Below are 19,183 nucleotides of genomic sequence, written 5' to 3' on the forward strand. Positions count from 1 at the left end.
CTGAATCGCACTGGCACAGATGCCATGCAAGATCCCCATGTCCCATCCATTACCTCCAGCTGCAGACTCCCTCAGCCCCATGGGCTGCTCTGTCCCACCCTGCCCTGCCCCCAGAGGTAGCAGTAGGCAGCAGAAGCTGGAGTGGGGTGAGGGAGAGGCACTCCGGTAGCAGCAGCAAGAGAGCAAAAAGGGGAGCAGCACCCAGACCAGGAGCCACGGTTCAACTTGTCAGGGACTGCATTTGTCCTACAGGCTGCCAGTGGGACAGCCCTGCTATAAATGAAGAAAGGTGGCCAGTACAGCCTATCAAACTCTTCATTTTTCCTTCACATCCAAAGTTTGTTTCAGACGTAAAATGATTACAAATAAAATTACATACTGTGTTATAGCTTCTTGAGTGCGCCAGAGCTTTGCAGAAGCTTTTAAACCGTTGGTCACTGTCCTCACCCCAAGGGGCAGCTGATTGCTGTTTTAGCCTGCGGCACAAACTCCCTCCATCAAGACTATTCTAGCTTTGTTAGTTTAAAGTAGTGCAGTGAGTTCCATTTCTGTTCTCTTGTCCCTGGTGTATCATATACGCTCTGGTGTGCCTGTGAAGGTGGGAAGTGCCAGCTGTACCACATAATTAACCAGTAGCGTTAGGATGTTTTTCTCATTCTCCCGTACACCATGGGAGTGGCAAAAAGGGGACTGCAGCTCAGACCACAGTCTGACCCTTCATGTGTTTTGTAATAACTGAATTTCCTCCCATGTCCTCACCCTATTAAATGAAGTATTTGGACTGATTGTTTCTGTTGTACAGGGACAGGGTTATCTGGGGGACTAAGTACAGGACTGGCAGCTAGGGAATCTGAGCTAAGCTCTGGCACAAGTTTGCTCTGAATCTTTGGCCTAGTCACTTAGGGCAGGATTTACAAAAGGATTTTGTCATGATAAAACTGAGCATTCCCACACCTAAAAGGTAGGTACTGGGATGTGAGGGTGGAATTTGCATACCCAAGAGAAGCAACGGACTGTAGTCAAGAAGCCTGGAGAGAGTTTTCAATTAATTCAGTATTGCACTGAATTTCCCACATTTCAAAATAAAAATAGGAGAAAAATGCTTGCTTTGAATGTGTAACTACCACTTGCCATGAACTTTACCAACGCACAGGAACCAGTGAATGCTATGGGAGCAAGGGATCCTGGAAAGGATTTGAAGTGATTTGCATAACTGTGTGGGACACTATCTTTCTGTTTTAGAAGTTACAGGGAGGTGTGGCAAACCCATCATTAGTCCAGATAAGATAGTGTCTGTCCCTTAATCTGCATCTCAAGGCAAAGGTTCTTGAATGAAATTAAATGTTAGGTTAAACTCAGTGGAGCAGGTAGTTCCAGCCTGTCTTATTTATCAAAGAAATGCATTGTGTAATTTAAATATTTATTGCTCTGTTCTGGTACTGGGATGTAGCAGCAGTGCACATGGGTATAATGAGGAAGTTCTCTATTTGAGACCAGATTAAATCCCAGAGTTTTGTGTTAGCAAGTTGAGCCTTCACAGCCTGTTCCTGTTTCAGATCAAGATAATTGGCAGTTATGAGTTGGCAGTCAGTGTCATCAGCCATGGTGTCCTTTACAAACCTGTTTTGCTGTTGTTGCCCTGCATCACCAGAATTGTACCCACGACTCAAAAGGGTGCAGAGTGAAGCAAGACTGAGTTAGATCACACCATAGGAGAGAAGGATCAGGAATCAGTACCTGGGAGCAAAATTACTGACATTTAATAGCACTCATTCGTACACAAATTAGTAACATTCTCCCAACATTTCAGGCTGCTGAGTGTATACCACCCCACGGTGTCCCCTTTGAAAGCCAGATCAAATTCCAGATTCACTCATTACGCAAGCCCAGAGTGGGATTGACCCAGACTCCCTCAGCAACCAGCTCAGCTATTGTGATCGTGACCCGTGTGTACAGGGGTAGAGCATTGTCAATGCCAAGTCCAACCAAGTGGAACTTGCAGTCCAAGAGGAGCCAGAAGTGATCACAAATCTGAGCCTTAGAATGAAATGTAAAGCCCTCTTCTTCTGTCAGACTTTTCCTGATAACCCCAGGAGAGTTAATACTCAAAACCCTGATTAAAATATGGAGGAAAGAGGGGGAGGGATTGCATTGAGCTCACCTTTTAATTTGGGAGGCATTGTAGAACTTGCCTGCACGAGGAGTCAAATCTATTAAAATAATATAATATTAGTTCAAGAAAATGCAGGGTAAATTTGTTCCATGCGTTTCAGAGCTGCTTGTTTCTGCATCTGTAGTTTCCCTTAATTGCAGTTGCCATTCTGTGTCGAAGACCTGGACAGGTGCTCTCATAGCCTTGTTAATGCTGCCCCAGGGGCCTGGGAAGCACAAAACTTGCTTGCTTGCATGTTCTACCTGTGCTCTTAACTCATGGGGCTAGAAAGAGAGCCCCAATCTCCTAAATGGTCATTCAGAGCAGCAGTCCCTGTCTAAGTTAACCACCAAGTGCTAACGTATCCAAAATACTGCATTTGACTCGTATACACTCATGCCCACTCTTGCACATTTCCAGTTCTGTTACAATCAGCCTGTGAGCAGTTGCTATAGAAACCTTGGAGACAGCATTTTGATCCATGGTTAAATGATAGGTCAAATTCTGAACCATTCTGACCACCTGGTTATAATGTATTGACTGTCTCTTTTGAGACAGCAGTAGCTTTCCCTTAGTGTGCCCTGGAAACAATTGTATTGTAAATCTGGTGCAAGTGGGAACCTTGTTTCTTGTGTTAACAGCTAAGTCCCCTGAGCTGAAAGGATTCCAGACCTGCAAAACTTATTTATTAACATGTGCTAAATGTATAACCGTTATAATTAACTTACTGCTGCTTGATAGAGGGCATGAGCAATTTAGATTTAGACTGGACACTCTGAGCAGGATAGAACTAACTGAATGATAAGTATGGCTCTCTAAGGGAGATGTGCACACTCTCAAATGGTGGTATTTTATACATATAATCTTTGTTAAAATTGCCATGTGCGATCCGCACTTGCCTGGAGGAGAGTTGATTGGATGAGTCGCCTTCAAAACCAAAAGGAAGGGTTAGGAACTTTCCTGTTATGTGAGGTCTCATTGGCTGCGGTTCTTGAGGCTTTGTCTGTGCCCCCTTGCTGCTGTTTGAAAAATGTTTTCAAGTGCTATTCTTAAGTGTTGTGCAACCAAGATGTGGAAATTTCTTTCCTCTTTCCGTGTCTGCTGCTGTTTGTTCTGGTTCTGGGACAAAAGAAGCAAAGGGGTATATGCTTTAGTTCCTTGGTGGCTGAGCCCTAGAGCTTAAAGTTTTTACTTATGCAAAAATTTACCTGTTGCTCCAGACCAGTGTAAGCGTTCTGCCTGGATATGTACATGCACTCCTCTCCCACCACTTGAAAATGCAAGAGGACTCGCAGGGCTCCCTATCCCCACCCACTTTTCTTCTGCTTTTGCTTTTTTCATCCACTGCTTAAAGAGCTTTCTTGAACTATGAAGTTCCATGACGCAACAAAACATGAACTATGGGCACTCTCTGTAACGGTGTCTTCAATGTTATTAAAGGGGTCATCCTTTCATGCAGCTCATCCAGGCCAGTGATAATTTAGGCCCTGATTTTCCCTGTTTTTTAACTCTGGTTCTGTTGCAATCACATATCTAAGGATTGGACTGGATGACTTCTGGAGGTCCTTTCCAGCCCTACTTCTCTCCAATTTATGCCTCTCTCTATACAAGTATCACTCAGTTAACTTGTTAATTGTGCAATGACCTTGAAACCAGCTACACATGAGAAGTAGCTATCACACGGTGAAAAGCTCCAACCAGTTGTAAAGTTAGACCTCAGAAATGTGTATTAACTTTATAGTTGGTTGCTATTGAGCTTTAATTTGCACATATAACAGGGTTGTGGCTGGGAGACCTGTCAGCTAACAGGGTTCCCGACCACAGGCATGCAACCACCAAGCACCAAAGATCACAGCTGCTGCATCCCTAAAGCTTGAGGGTATATGAGCCTGTGGACCCACACAGGGCTCTTGGTCTTGGTTGCACCTCACATGTAGCCAGGACCAAGTGTCCTGTACCTGATGAGACTCTGGATCTCAGCTGCCCATGAAGTTCAGCCAGAACCCAGAGTCCTGTCAGCTGCAGGGTCTCTGGGTGCCAGCTGCACATGGCCCCTGCAGCTGAGAGACCCCTCAGAAAGAGGGTTCCCAGCCATGGGTGCCTGCTTCTTGCCAATTCAGGGGGAGCCCAGGATCAGGCTATCCGTACATGGGCAATAAGACATGATTAGCTCTAATGCGCGATCCCACACCTGCCATGCATGTGTGGCATAGCAGGAGATGCAATTGTGTGAATCACACATTACAGCCAGTGCACCTTTACCTGCACATACAGAGTTCTTCGCTAGTTCTTCAGCTTTAGTTCCTTAAGTAAGCACCTGCACACACTAGGCTGTTGCTTGCTTTATGCTTAAATAATTCTAACAGGATTGAGTGAAAATAAAGCTTTCACTATTTCCTGTAAGCAACTGTCCTCACTGATTCTTATGAGAATTTGGAACCAAGAAACATATCATTTACACAGGACCCAGTTTTGCCCACTCTTGCAGTTATTGAAAGTCCTATAAAATGTGGTGGTATTTTTAAGCCCCAGTTCCTCAAATCCCCTGATTACACAAGAAGAGTTATTATGATGTTTGTCGAGAAAAGTTTGAAATCATGAATCCTTAGAGGCTCAAAAGTCAAATAACGCTATGTTTTGTTTTGTTTTGTCTTTTAACATTCAGTGACTTTTGTAGGATGTATGGCTCGTGGTTTTTTTAGTGCTGGGTCCTGACAATGCTGCAGATCAAGAGCAGGGTAGATTTTCAGAAAGGGAAGGAGCTGCAGAATATGAACAGTGCTGAATGTACTGGCAGGAAAACGTGGAAATAAAAATGCAGCATGAAAGATCAAACTAACATGTAAAAGGAGGGTTGTGGATTTTCCCTTTTACAAAGTTTAGGGCCTCTTGAAGATACCTTGAAGGAGCAAATGAAAGAAAAGGTCTGAAATTTTAAGAATTGTGAGGAAAGCAGTAAATCACAAGGCTGCTTCTAAGCTACTTGTCCCTTTTGCTATAGTTTTGTACAACTAAATATCCCCAATAACACTGTAGCACTGGCATGGTGATGTAGTTGTCACGGTTCAGAACTAGGAGACAAGGATTTGTGTAGAGGTATTACCCACAAAAAAATTTGCTCCTCTCCCAGTAACATTGGTAATTCCAGCACCAAATCATTAGAAAGAATAGACCATATATATGATAATAGTCTGAAACAACTTTGATTTTCAATATTGCTATTTAAATTAATGTATAATTTAATTTGACTGACTTCTCCTAACTGCCACCAGATGTCAGTAGAATTTAAGAAATGAGACAGATCGTGAGCTGTGTAACTGGATGTTAATTTCAGTTCAGGTCACCGTGGATGGTTATCAAATCCCAGCCCCCTCACAAGGTGACACAAGCCATTGCAACAATGATCAAATCCCAGACCCCTCACAAGGTGACACAAGCCATTGCAACACAGAGACTGAATTGCTCTTCATCTCTGTGTCAGGGTCAGAGGGCATTGCGGGGACACTCAGGTCTGCCACTCCTGAAGTACCACTAACAGGACTCTAGGCTCTAAGCAGAACTAAGTTCAATTAAAGGAAAGCTTTGTGTGGCTCAGATTAGTCTTATTTGTGCTCAACTTTAGTCTTCCATGAATTTTACTGAACCCGTTTGTGTTTTTCAATATCTAGATATGCAAGAACTGTACCGGTTGCTTTGACCGACAGATCCAGTGTGTTTCTCTGAACTGTCCAGTACTTTTCAAGTTATCCAGAGTAAGCCGAGAGCTATCAAAGGCACCGTATCTCCGCCAACTACTCGACCAGTTTTAAATGATCTGTGTTACAAGATTTCAGGTGCTATTTTTTTTTCAGTGTTTACCACACTAAGACTATCATGCATGGTGCTTTTTCAATTTTCATCTAGTCCAAGATTTCCATTGTAACTGTTGGTTTCCTATCTGAAAAATGACGAACATTTAAAAATACACTTGTTGATCTATGAATAGCTCACTTTTTAAGATGTACAAATTTCTTCTTCCTTTCACCTTTTTAACATACTGTTTTATAATGCGGATGTTGAAATCGCTGTGTGTAACATCTTGTAAATCCATTTCAAAGTAGAAGTCAAGTTTACTTCCCAGTAGGCTGCTGTGGAAGAAGCACTGAAAACCTCTTGAAACGATAAAACCATTAGTGTGTGTTCTTGAACTGTCAGTATCAAGACGTGTTACTTATAGAGATATTATCCATTCACTTTATAATTTTGTCTGCGAAATATTTTGTAAATACACTTTTTTACTTTTCAAACGACTGAGTAAAATAATGTGCAATGAATTTTATACAGATAATTTTAAAGTTGGTTGGTATATTTCCTCCTCAGTTTTGCTTGATTCCAAGTAGATTTGTTATTTTGATCAGACTGTGCAAACAGTAGTATCATGTGTAGCATTTTGAAACATTATTTTCTATAAATTGCTGTCTTGCTTTAGCTATTAATGGGGCATTGTGAGGAACTGTGCAAAGACATTTTTGTTACAAACCTGTGGGACTGTTGCAATACTTTAAATATAAAAAAATTTATTCCATTTTTGCTTGTTTTGTATAGACATTTCTATTGCTTCTAAATATGCTTAAAATATTTTCTTTCCTTATGTACTGTACAGTTAAATCTTATTTGCCATCATCTTGACAAAATGTGTATTTAGAATATTTGTATAACTGTATAAAACAAAAAAGGAATTATGTGGTCAGTGCATTGTTTTCTAAACTGGAAATCATTTTGTTTTAGAAGTTAATAATGGAAACCATATTAAATTGAATAAAATATGAGATATGGTAAATCTATATGCAGTTTTTAAACTTAAGTTTGTAGTCCAAGTCATTACTTTGTTTTAAGAGTATGTGCTCCCTTCAGAAAGTCAAGTTAACTAGCCAAACAGGCATTGATAGGTTCAGATGTTATACCACCCTGTTTCATACAGTAACCATTCTCACATATCACTAACCATCTCACACCATACAGAACAGAGCCCTCCTTTTTATTAATTTAGCCACTTCAGCTGAAAACTTGAGTGGGGTGGGAAAAAAGACTGCTAGCAAAATCCACTGTTAGACTTCACTCTCCACAAGCATTGCAGATGGAAAGCTTCTACAAAGCAGAACCTGGTGAAATTCTCATGGGAGCTCTTATTTGAAGTTTTCAAATGATTTTGAAGTGCTTCAAGGCACCAGCTGAGCCAAGATACGTGTCTTTTAAAGCATTCCAAAAGTGGACAAAAGTGCTCCTAAATGGGATGTTCTGAAATGAGGTATTATTTTGAAGCACTTCACTTCCTGGTGTGTGTTCCCAGGGACAGGGGATCCATAGGTCCTTCAGAATCCCAGGGTTCTGTACTCTCCTCACCCCACCAGCACTAAAGGCTCTGGCAACCATCCTTACAACCTGGTGACAATATATTTACTCTCTTTTTTTTGAGCTAGCAAACAGTCTGATCTGCTCCCCCTGCCCAGAGGCGGAATGGAGCTGCAGATCCCTACAGGCTCCCCCTGGCTTGTGGCTATATGCAGCTAGAGATTTTGAAACCCTTCAGCCAAGGGGGCAACAGAGGCTGTACATATGCCTGGTGGCTGAAATACAATCTCGCTGAACTGCTTTCAAGTCCAGTATACTTGGAAACATTTCAAATGTTACACCTGTCTACACACTCTGGAAACATCTCTGTAAGTTGAGTATTGCTTAAGACGTGCTTAAGTCATAGATAAGGGCAGAAGATGCCCTTTATGATGCATTATGAATTGATCATTAAGCTTGTAACTTCTTGTTGAAGTACAGCCTTTCCTTAGTAAGGTCTTGTTAAAAAAAAATCCATTCTAGCCCTCAGTAAATTTATTGTTCCACTATTTTCATTACCCTCACTCTAAAGAAAATTAGTTTCCAACTGTTGCAATGTATTATGTCCTTTAATGCTAACAAGATCCTGTCCCAGCACAGCTCCCCACCCTGCCAGCACTACTCGGGTGCATCCACCAAAACCCTGGGACCACAGCCCCACTGCAGCTGGGGTTTCTGTGAAAACCAGCTGGAGTGGCACGGGAAGGGATTGCTGCGAAATAAAACCTGGCTGCTGTCCAGATGCACCATTTTGCCCACCCTAACCTAGAATCAAATAATGTAGACCCCTTGTAGATGCTACACTTATGACTCGATTAACTTGTTAATCACATTTTAAATAATAACTCAGCTCCAAGTTTGGGTAGTTAATGATGCAACAAAATGCAAAGCTAGCCACAAAATTATTCCACTGAATATGAGTAATTGTTTTGTTGGCTGGCTTCCATCATGCCTTAAATTGTGTGTGGCAGAGTCCCTGCCACACAGTCTAATATGGCGGCCTGGGCTTTCTCAACAATTCCAGTGTTGGCAGGCTGACACCTGCGTGGCATAGTCTAAAATTGTGCATCCTGCCATGCATGTCTGGTATAACAGGAGGCAAGAGTTGGGAGCGGGGATCAGATTCCAATACACCATGAAATGAATGTGCACCAAGGGCCTTAGTGTCTCTTTCAGTTTGATAGTCTTCCGTACGTTCAAGGATCATGTTCACCCTATTAGTAACAGCAGCGCAGGCTCAACTAGTTATCTAATGCTACACACACATCCTCTCCAGTGTCAATGCGTTCTGGAAAGCTCTCATGTTGTAAGCACGGCCTGCCTCATCTAATCCTTGTCTTTTACCATAGCTAAATTAACCCTTCCCAAGCAATCCAGCCTTCATGACTGACCAAGCCCAGCCATTTTTTGGTCATCTGCAAACTTTTGAGTTGTTTATTCCAGGTAACTGATGGAGATTGTTTTAGAATAATTATTGTTCATATTGCTCTGAGGACCTGCTGCACTGAATACTTTTGTAAAGAAACACGGTAGGATGTTAACTCTTCAAAATGGGTTGCAGTGATGTTGAATGGTTCTATTTTTTTTTTTTAACTCAGATTCATGCAGGACTAAGTTCAATGTCTTAAATTTATGATGTTACAATTAGCAATTTCAGCCAACTATTTGGAATAGTTTGATAAAATTATTGTGATACAGAAGTATTTACTGTCTTGGTCTAATATGATTTATGTCATCGTTCAGGTTTTGTCTGTTCAGTCTCTCTTAAAAGTCCTTACTATCCAAAACTGGTAGCTCTAGATTTCACTAATAACTTTAGCTCTCCTTGGCAACTAGCTGCTGACTTGTACTCATCACTACCAGCTTTCCCCATGTTTTATTGATGCCTTCCCCTCCAGCTGTAATTGTAAGCCTTCTTAATAACCATTTAAGAAGGTGTATTTTTGAACACCTCAAGTTCTGTGGCTCATTATTTAAAATTTATTCCTGCTATAGTCTTCTTTGTAAAGCAGAGAAAAAGCCATGAAGGGCAAGAATTAGTTATCTTTAATTTATCGGTTTTTAACTAGGTTTCAAAAGTGCAGCAAGAAAGTGGAAGCTTCAAAGTTGGACAGCTATGGCTAGAAATGGTAGCTATTTTACTTCTGTGTAGCAACGAAATGTATATAAATTTTAAACCTAAATATGAATGAAGAGGAACACCCACTAAAAAGATCATCATATGTCCTGTTTGTAAATAAAAGCAATTTATTATATTCAAGGAATAATCAGTTTCTCAAGTAAATTTCACATTGCACAGTCATGTAAACAAGTAGTTTTCAACCAAATTATATTAAACAAAAACTGTCACCCACACAAACACTAACAAAGGAAAAACCATAGAAGAAAATGTATGTAAAAAGTTAACTATTAAGCAAAAACCAGGATCAAAATTAAAACAAAAAAGTCACCAAGGCACCTGATTGCTTCATACTTCAGAGTTCCAGCTTTGTGCTCTCTTTATGAGAGAGAAGTAATTTTCACTCTCTCATTCTCAGATGTCTCTGTTTGAGCAGGGACCATTCCTGTAGAATAAAACACTTCAAGATCTAGGGCTTCTGACATGCTGGCTCAAACAGTCACTGGGATAAATGACAAGTGTGGTTGAACTATGAAGGGAGGGAGGGTAGTAAATCTGGCCTCTTCCACTAATCTATTTGTTACTTACACAAATAGGCATAGCTGCTCTTGTTCATTCAAGTAGCTCCCATTGAGTGTAACGCAGATCATATCTGAATATTGTGGATGCTGTCCTTGTTGCTTACCAGTTTCCATTAGATGCTCCTTTCTACAAGTACAAGGTCCATCCTTATGGTTTACTATTTTTACTAGTTCTTGTAATAAAAAAAGCTTCTTAAAGTTTTAAATCAAAATCAGCAGAGATCCTTATTAGCCACAGATTGAATTAAATCAAAGGGACTATAGAAACATCCCCTACTCTAAAGCTCAATTTAACTGAACTTCTAACAAGAGCAAACCCTGAAAATCCCAGACTGAGTGACATATTGACACAAGCAATCCAAACATGCATCTCTGTGTTTACTTTTAGTATATCTTCACCATACAAGTCACCAAATATATCTTTTCAGACATGTACAAAAAGTATCCATATACATTTGGGTGATAATGCCAGGCAACAGGGAGGCAAACACTGGGAAGGTGCTCAAAATTGGTCAATCAAGATGCTACAAAATGCCAGGAGTGATATAATAGCAAATAATTAATGTTATCTAGGAGTTAACAGTTTAGGGATCACTTAAAATGTAGACAGACATTGCCTTATTTTAAGACACAATCTTGCTTTCATATATGCGTGACACTTGTCATAATAGTTGGTAAAAACAAAATGCAAAACTTATTTCCATGTATCACATCATGCATTTTCCCTGTACATTTACATTTCCCATCAAGAATCCAGTGAAGGAAAACAGTTCAATCTTACAGTGGTTATTTTGATGTTATGCTAGTCAAACTACTGATTTGAGAGAGGTCTCAGAGGCAGGCCTCTCTGTCCATTTCAGCATGATTCACAGGAGTGAAATAAAAGCTCTTCATTACTCACCATCATCTCTAACCTAGGCAGCCTTGTGTTGAAAAAGCAGCAATAATCAAAATGGACTAAGCAAGTTTGAATAAGTTAGGTTTAAAGCCATTAGGACTGCAAATTTCTCTGAAGAGCTTGCATTTCATTTTCCCCATCTTCTCTACAAATTAATAAGCCTGAGCCCAAGTACTTCTAGGAATTATTTCCTTGCATTAGCTGCCTATTTAGTATCTCTCTCACACAGTAACCTGTGCTGAAACTGGTACTTCGTTTTCCTGATCTTGCAAAATTTAAACCAGCATTAAATTCCCAATGTTTGTTAGAAAATCCACTTGCTAGATAGAAAGGTGCAGGGTTGGTTTGGTTCACATGGTTCCACCAGCTCTAAAAAAGAGATTTAAGTCTAGAGGATATGAGATGGCTAACATTTCCATCTTGTCATGCCACCCTAGCTTAGAAAGATTAAATAGGTAGATAAAAGGAATGTACCACAGCCCTGCTCTGCCAGTTTCTTTTTAACTATGTGGGTTCTGGAGTTTTCACTAACAACATATAGAACAGAGCCAGCAAAGCTTAACGTACAGCTTGCGTCTCATTTGTGGCAAAAACCCATTTTAAGTTCTTAGTACAGGTCTGTAAGTAAGTTGTAATCACAGCTTGTCTTTCATGCAAAATGGCTCTATCAGGATGGCAACTCTGTCAGGAAGTGTTGCAATGACTTCCATATCCTTGTTCTAGATCCTGCAGTAAAGTCATTTTTTTGCCAAGAGAATAGTTCTATTACAACTACCTTTTGGAAAAAGAAAACAATAGTATGAAAACACTGGCCACTCCTTCTGTCAATATCCTTGTGTTCAAAGTCACTTGTGCAACTTTTTTTGTCCTCTATGTACAATCTCTTCTTGGTGTTCCCTCGCTCTAACAAATGCTTTACGGCATTTCACAACCCTTTTGAAGTGCCACCTCACGATCTGTGTTCTCAGGCATCCTTATTTAGTCAAGGAAAGCATTCCAGTTCATTGATTGCTATATACTATGCAAATCTGGAGGCCATACTAGTGACTGGAATGCTTCCAGTAACTTTAAGTGCAGTCACATGCATCTCAGGATAGAACTTAGCCTTTAAATATTTTAAAGCATTACATAGTTGATTAAGAAAAGGGAGTTTTCATGCAGCAACTGGAAGAGCATAATAAAAAGTTTAACAAAGCATTGTTACAGCAGATGCAAACACTGTAGTAGTGGCTATATTTCCCAAACACAACTATAGCCAGATTATACACAATCATAATATTTTACAACAACCAGGGAAAAAAAAGATTCCAGTCCTGATGGTAACTAGTCAACCAAGTGTCTTCAGCCAATATTCATCCCTATCTAATTCTGTCTCCATCTTTTGTGGAAAAAACATACACAGAAATATACATTGGCATTTATGCTAACATTAGGAGTGAGGAGATTTGTGAGATTTCACTGGATCTCACTATGAGCGGCAAAAGCTCCTGACTGCGTTCTTGCTCCTTATTCCTTCCTCTCCGGGGATAAGTAGAAGCCCTTATGTTCCAGGTAAAAGAGAGAGAGAAAGGGAGTATAAAGCACCCCTGACAAACCCAGCATCTGAAACAAGACACTGCTGTGCAACAAAAAGAAAAGAAAAAAAAGCTCCAAAATGCAAACAAATAGCAGCTCTTAAAGAGGGTTCTGGCAGATCAGGCTCCAAACTAATTCCAGCAATCTTGCTACTTGTCTGGTTCATGTTTGCTGCCAGAGTTCTGGCTCGTTACACTAAACAGTGGATCACAATGCTATGCAGTACACAGCAGGCTTGCCCAATTACTTTTCAAACTCTCTTGCCCTGTCTTTCTCCTTAACCCTCCAAAAATAGTCGAAATGGAGACAAACAATTTTACCCTTCAGAGCCAGTCTGAATTCAATACCTGATATTTAAACAACTCCCTTAATACTTTGTCACAGTGTACATGAATTTGATTAATGGCTAAATTTTCATAATTTAAACTGAATTATATATAGACGCTCTGTTTAAATGATTTCACGGGAAAACTCCCTGTTAAGGCCAGCAACACATCCATTAACTCAGGGGTGGGCAAAATGCGGCCCGGAGGCCAGATGTGGCCTGCCAGGCCATTCTATCCCGCCCACAGGGCCCCTAAAAAAATTTAGAAAATTAATATTTATCTGCCCCTGGCTACCTGTCATGCAGTCCTCTATGGCTTGCCAAAACTCAGTAAGTGGCCCTTTGCCCAAAATAATTGCCCACCCCTGCTTTAACTAAAACTGCTAGGCTCCCAGCCCTCAATTCTTCCAGGAAGGGTAAGGACAATTTAACCTTTAACTTAATTTTCCTGGGTTATGTTACACACTACATGGCTCAGAAAGTTCAAGCATCTCTTTGATTAGATTCAGGAAACTCAAGATTTCTACAAATCTGAAGTAAGAGATAAAAGAAACCCAACCCAGCCAGCACAGAAGTGCTCTAAAAATATGGTGCAAGTACTACAAACAGTCCAAATACAAAGTTATTTACACACAGTCCCCCAGTCTTTCTACAAAAGTTCAGCCTCCTACTTCAGAAAATGTTTGTGTACTTTTAGGCTAAATTTTAATTTCCTTACACTACACCTGATCGCCATGTATTTCACCACTCCAGGAAACACAGCTGCAGGCTAAAATGAAAAAGCAGAATGGACTGAAATTTTGCAAGCATGGAGGTGGGAACACTTAGCTTTGTACTACTACTCAGGTTCTGACTCACCTTACAAAAACAGCTGCAATTTGACTGTGTTTTTATCTTACCCAAGCAAGTCAGTCATTTTAAGTAATCAGCCTAGGTTTCTTTTAATCATTCTTCTCCCTGTCTGTACTACAGTGCTTCCTCCCTGGGGAGCTCCCAGCCAACACTGGAGAATTAAACAGTATGTTATTTGAAGGTGGTTGGTTGGAAATTTTAGCTGGGGATTCTGGTATCTTCCGAGAGGTCTCAATCACAGAGTTTCTCATTGTATCATTCATTTCAATCACTTCAAAGTCTGCTTCATTCCATTCTTCTGCATCCTCCTCCTCTTCATCTTCATCCAGTCCAGAGCTGGACAACAAAGCTTTCCGGTCCTCACTCCCACCACTGTCCTCCAACATACTCTCACTGGAAGAGGTGGCCAATTTATACATCACAGGAAAGAGCAGTGCTGTTGTTACTGAAGCTCCCAGTGCAGCGTACATTATCACTGGCAGATGGTCAAATTTCCCTTGCAAAAACCCAACTGCTGCTGGAATACACATCTCTCCCAAGGCAGCACCAACCACAAAAAAAGCAGCAGACTTTCCTTGTATAGTGGTGTACTGTTCAATCCAGGAAACGCCACTGGGAAAGGTGGCAGCCATTGAAGCCCCGTACACTGTACTCCCAGCCCATAGCGAGATAGGATGTGTAGCAAACAGTACCAAAAACAAGGAAGAGACAGTACTGCCTATGACACTAAGCAGAATCATAGTACCAGGGTATAAACAGGCAGCAAAACAGATTGCCAGGCCTCTGCAAGCTGCAAATGCTCCCCAAAAGATGGAGTTCAAGCCAGCTGCTTCACTTTCCTTCATATCAGCGTAGACCTTTGCATAAGTAAAAATGTAAGAGCCATAGGAGACTTCTGCTCCTACATAGCAAAAGAAAAATATGAAAAGGAGAATGAGGAGAACATAGTGGTATTTGGCAATCCGGCATTTGTGCAGAGAAGCTTTTGTTTTATCTCGCATTGGGCTGCTCCTTGAATATAGGATAAAAAATAGCAAAGAAATTAATAAAATATAGGTGCCTATAACAATGAAGGACCACAGAAAGTGAATGTTGAAATAGAGTTTGAATGCTGATGCAGTCAGTGCTGTAGGTATAGAACTCAAAACAGACTGATTTGTTTTTTCACCTTCATTATGGAGTTGAGATATGGAGCTGCCCAAAGCCATTTTAGCCAAGAGGGGAGCTACAAAGGCACCCAGTGCAAAACTGAAGTGTAAGGCCTGCATGTGTGGTCCAGCATCTGCTCCCCATGTATTCAATGCAAGGACATTGCCACCTGTAGGTTAAAGAGATTGTTTATTTAACAGCAAAACGAATTACAGGAAAGTTACCTCCTTGCACGTGTAGTTAATATGCATGGTCAGACTGGCAAAGTACTCATTATACAGCAGCAGCAGCCAGCAGTTTATAAACAGGCTCAAAGATTATGTGAACTAATCTATAATGTGAAAACTGCAATCCCGGTGAAAGAAAAGTTCTGTTCTTATATGCTTAGCAATAAAGGGTTTAATCAGACATGTTGTTTTGACTTGTAATCTCCAGAATAAAAAAAGATTTCCATTTGGCGATATTATGGATCAAAGCCAAACCTTCTGAACATTTCTTACAAACTAGAAATTCTAGAAAAATTAGATTTTGGGAACCCTGGCACATTTTGTTTTGGAAATACTTAAATAACCACTATGTCCTCCCTGCAGTGCAAGTGAAATTATCAAATAAGCTATTTTGTCTGAAAATTTCCAATGAGCTCTAGTTGACAGGTTCCAGAGGACTCCTGCAATCCAAGCAGGAAAGGGAATTTGTTCACTTACCTGTGTCCAGAACTCCCATGGAAACTCCAATGACTGACATCAGGCCTGTTAACATTAATGCCTTCTTACACCATGGTATGGCGTAAAGACCAGCTGCTGTTCCCAGCATGGATAACCCTATAAAAGGTAAGAAAATAGGCTGAAATCCATAATGCAGCTTCAGTGTTCAGCATGGATTGTAGAGATCCATGAAAAAAAAAAATTAGGCGCAATCAACATTATAATACGGATAGATTACACTGAAACAGGAGCCAGTTACATAAGTAGGAAAAAAAATGTAATGGAATAATTTTCCATAGTAAAATGGAGTGCTGTCAGATTCCGATTCAGAAATTAGATTTCTGCCAATACTTCATTTCAGAGATGAACCAAAAAAATTCTGCTCATGGTCAACATGTACTGTTTCAACATTTTCTGATCATAAGAGTTTGGTTTTTTATTTTAAAATTAATTTCGATCCGCTTGCTTTGTATTATGTTACTAGATGCATCACCTGCTATTTCTTCTTACCTTTGAATACATTCAACACTAAAGATCTTGTATATTTTTAGCTCCTGTAATGCCTTCATTAATTCTAGCACTATATATAGTGTCTGACAGAGAAATAGGAAGTCTAAAATCTGTAAGAGGTTTATGGCCACAACGCCCCCCCTAAACAAACAAACAAAATCAATAAAGGTCTTAGATACCACAATATTGAACTTTTGGATACCTAACCCGGAGAATGGAAGCCAGGACCCTGGGTGAAGTGTACATACTCCACATCTAGTATGCGGAAAATGACAGACACCTCAGAATGGGTACCCAAAACACCCCGTCTACTGAGGAAGGAAGCCGTCTACTTCCTAGAATCAGCATGTTCACATACAGGCACCTCTAGCAAGCAAGAGGGAAAGACTGAGACAGGGCAACTCTTCAATGTTATCCAGCCAGCCCACTCAGTGTTGCAGGGATGCATTTCCAGCCACAAGATCCACAGCTCAAAGCCTTTCCTGCAGGTAGGGACTACACTGTCTTAAAAGAGAAAAACAGATCCCCAACTACTCTTGCATTCCTATGGCACAATTTCAACAGTTCAAAGTTGGAAGTTGCTGTCAATACAGAGGGGGAGCAAGATGTGACGCAGAAATAATAGGAAGACCTTGGGATAGAATTAATAGAAACAAGGAAGTGGAAATCAAGAAGTGTAAGATTGTGGATTTAGGGACCAACAATAAGAACTTCTCCCATAAGCTCCAAAAGATGGAAAAGGAAGAAAAGAAAGACTGAGATTTACCAGCAATCACAGGATAACTATAACCTAGCTCTGAAAAAAGCAAAAATGATCCTAGGATGCATCAAGCCAGATAGTTTAGGAAAAATAGGTATTAACTCCGTAACAAGACACCAGTCACATCCCATCTGGAGTACTATGTCAGAAGGTCAGCCACATTCAGGAAAAACGCTCGCAAACTGAAACGGGCAGAAAATGGCTACTAGAATGATCAGGGAATGTCCATCTTAATCAAAATTAAGAACAGCTGGCTTGCTTAGCCCAACAACCAAAGCCAAGAGGAGGCAAGATTGCTCTCTAAAAATATGTTAATGGATAAATCAGGAAGGAAAAAGCAATATAAGCTAAAAGAAATTTTGACATGAGAACAAATGGGTGTGACCTGACCCTGAGTAGATTAGTTTGAACATTAGAAGAATCTGCCTAACAGAAGTGGGGTTCTCTCACAGTTTTTCAGTAGAAATGATGTGAACAAACTGCTTCCCCCACAAAAACACAAAATAGTTTGAGATAGAGCTGGATAAGTATATGAAGCTGATTCAGGGGGGTGGGGGGGTGTTGGGTTGGGTTCCTATAGCAGTAGAGGACTGGATTCAGTGATTCAGCAGATCCCTTCCAGGCTCATGTCCTTGAGGCATGGAGAGTGCCCTCACAAAGAATAACCTGGGAAGTTAGATCATATGGGTTTGAATCTCCATCTCTCCTCCCCCAGCAGAAGAGGAAACTAAACTCATGCATCTCCCTTCCTGGTTAAGCATTCTAACAAATAAAGAATGGGAGCAGGGGGAGGTTAACAGCAACTATTAAATTTTGCAGGGAACACACACACTCATGTATCTTAAATATGTTCTGCACACTGAACGAAGTTCTCAGGTAACAGGAAGGGAGGACCAAGTCTGTAGATCCTGAGCATGATTAGACTTGACCTAGGCACTGTCAAAGCCTACCGTGTCAAAACTGAGGTACTTCTGCAAGAGTACAGAAGTTGACCTTTCAGGTGCCTTGGGAACTTCACAGCCACAAACTGCAGCTTCTGTGGAGTAAGCACCTTCAGAGTTAGGCAGCTGGGCAGGGTTTTCAGGGCTGCAACTTCAGACTTAGGTACCCAAGCCTCACTTCAAGTGCATAAGTCTACTGCAGATCTAGCCCTACACCTATAAACGTTGTGCTTTTACTAGAGGCAGAAAAAGAAAGTAATTCTATTGAGTGCAGTGCAGAAACCAACTTCTACAGCATCTTTCTTGGTTAAGCTAAAAACTGACAAAAGGAAAAGTATTTTCCTGGTTTAGAATGAAACAGCTTAAAAAAAAACCTATAATGCTGGTGCCAACACACTCACTTCCATCCTTTACACCTGTAATCCTCTTAATTTCTACAGCTCTGTCACACAAACGTCATGATGCTGCTTAAAGATTCATTGTCATGTAAAAAAAAATGATACGCACAAACCTTTCAAGTCCACTCACCCAAGAGAAGATGAGGGTTCATGCAGTCAAAGAGAATCCCTCCAACCACTGACCCTCCAAGGTAGCCCACCGAACGCCCCACGAAGATGTAATAGATGTCACTGACATTTTTATTCACATTCCTAGCTAGATCTTGAAAAGTAGGTCCCACAACAGCAATGCTCATGCCCTGGAAAACATTGGTAAGCATCAAATGAGCCCCTGCCAACAATAAGACGAGAGTTAACAGCCACAAAAAGCTCAGTGACAAATGGAAAACCGGGCTTTACATTTCATTTGAAACAGTTGCAAATCCCCCAAAGCGGGCAAGTCTCTCCCACAAAGCCCCAGGAAAGGCGTCTCCTCCAATAAGTGCGGTCAAAAGGTATGGGCTGGCGTTTTCACAGCGCCGGAGCCAGTGATAGCAACCTGCAAAAGATGAGCATCCCCAGCGGCTCGGGACGCGCTGGCTTCACCCAGGCACAGGTTCAGGTGCTACAGCTCTGCGCAGCGGTGGATCCTGACGGTGTGCAGGGGCACGGCTGCACCCCGCTTTGGGCCTGGATCCCCCCAGGCATAGGTGGGCTCCGCTGGGAACAGCCAAAGCAGCCAAGGCCAGGGGCCACTTTGCTTCAGGGCCCGCGCCCTGGGGGACCCGGTGGGGGGCCCCCACCCTCACACTCCCCTGGCTGCCACCAGGACAGGCTCTGTGAGGAGCCAGGTGCCACCCTGGCCCCGGC

At 41.3% G+C, this 19,183-nt stretch overlaps 2 protein-coding genes across 5 annotated transcripts in view; one reads left to right on the forward strand and one right to left on the reverse strand.

The window, feature by feature from the left end:
* Positions 1-6,975, forward strand: part of REV3L (REV3 like, DNA directed polymerase zeta catalytic subunit) — a gene marked incomplete at its 5' end in the record, with an annotated part of 206,159 nt that extends 199,184 nt beyond the window's left edge. Inside the window, one exon of the mRNA XM_025198872.1 lies at positions 5,821-6,975. Coding sequence (XP_025054657.1) covers positions 5,821-5,961 — 141 coding nt within the window. The remainder of the gene's footprint in view (positions 1-5,820) is intronic.
* Positions 6,976-9,752: 2,777 nt separating this feature from the next.
* MFSD4B (major facilitator superfamily domain containing 4B) lies at positions 9,753-19,165 on the reverse strand. Of its 4 annotated transcripts, XR_003093027.1 has the most exons (4): positions 18,465-19,165; positions 15,726-15,842; positions 13,879-15,190; positions 9,753-12,659 (listed from the first exon to the last, which is right to left on the reverse strand). XR_003093027.1 is itself a non-coding variant. In XM_025198852.1 (3 exons), the coding sequence occupies exons 1-3, from the start codon at positions 18,652-18,654 to the stop codon at positions 13,962-13,964; spliced, it is 1,119 nt and encodes a 372-aa protein (XP_025054637.1). In that variant the 5' UTR covers positions 18,655-19,165; the 3' UTR covers positions 9,753-13,961. The 4 variants fall into 4 exon arrangements, 3 of the variants coding, with proteins under 3 accessions (XP_025054637.1, XP_006019538.2, XP_025054636.1); XM_025198852.1 differs by having other exon boundaries at positions 9,753-14,773; XM_006019476.3 differs by having other exon boundaries at positions 9,753-15,190.
* Positions 19,166-19,183: the final 18 nt, after the last annotated feature.

Source organism: Alligator sinensis, unplaced genomic scaffold (assembly GCF_000455745.1).
Source record: "Alligator sinensis unplaced genomic scaffold, ASM45574v1 scaffold737_1, whole genome shotgun sequence".
Lineage (NCBI taxonomy): Eukaryota > Metazoa > Chordata > Crocodylia > Alligatoridae > Alligator > Alligator sinensis.

Excerpts from the sequence above, each read along its gene's own strand:
- MFSD4B (XM_006019476.3), bottom strand. The coding sequence starts at position 18,654 with ATGCTTACCAATGTTTTCCAGGGCATGAGCATTGCTGTTGTGGGACCT. Across the intron at positions 15,843-18,464 it reads GAACCCTCATCTTCTCTTGG|GGTTATCCATGCTGGGAACA; the intron begins GTGAGTGGACTT and ends TACCTTTTATAG. Across the intron at positions 15,191-15,725 it reads CATGGGAGTTCTGGACACAG|GTGGCAATGTCCTTGCATTG; the intron begins GTAAGTGAACAA and ends TTTAACCTACAG.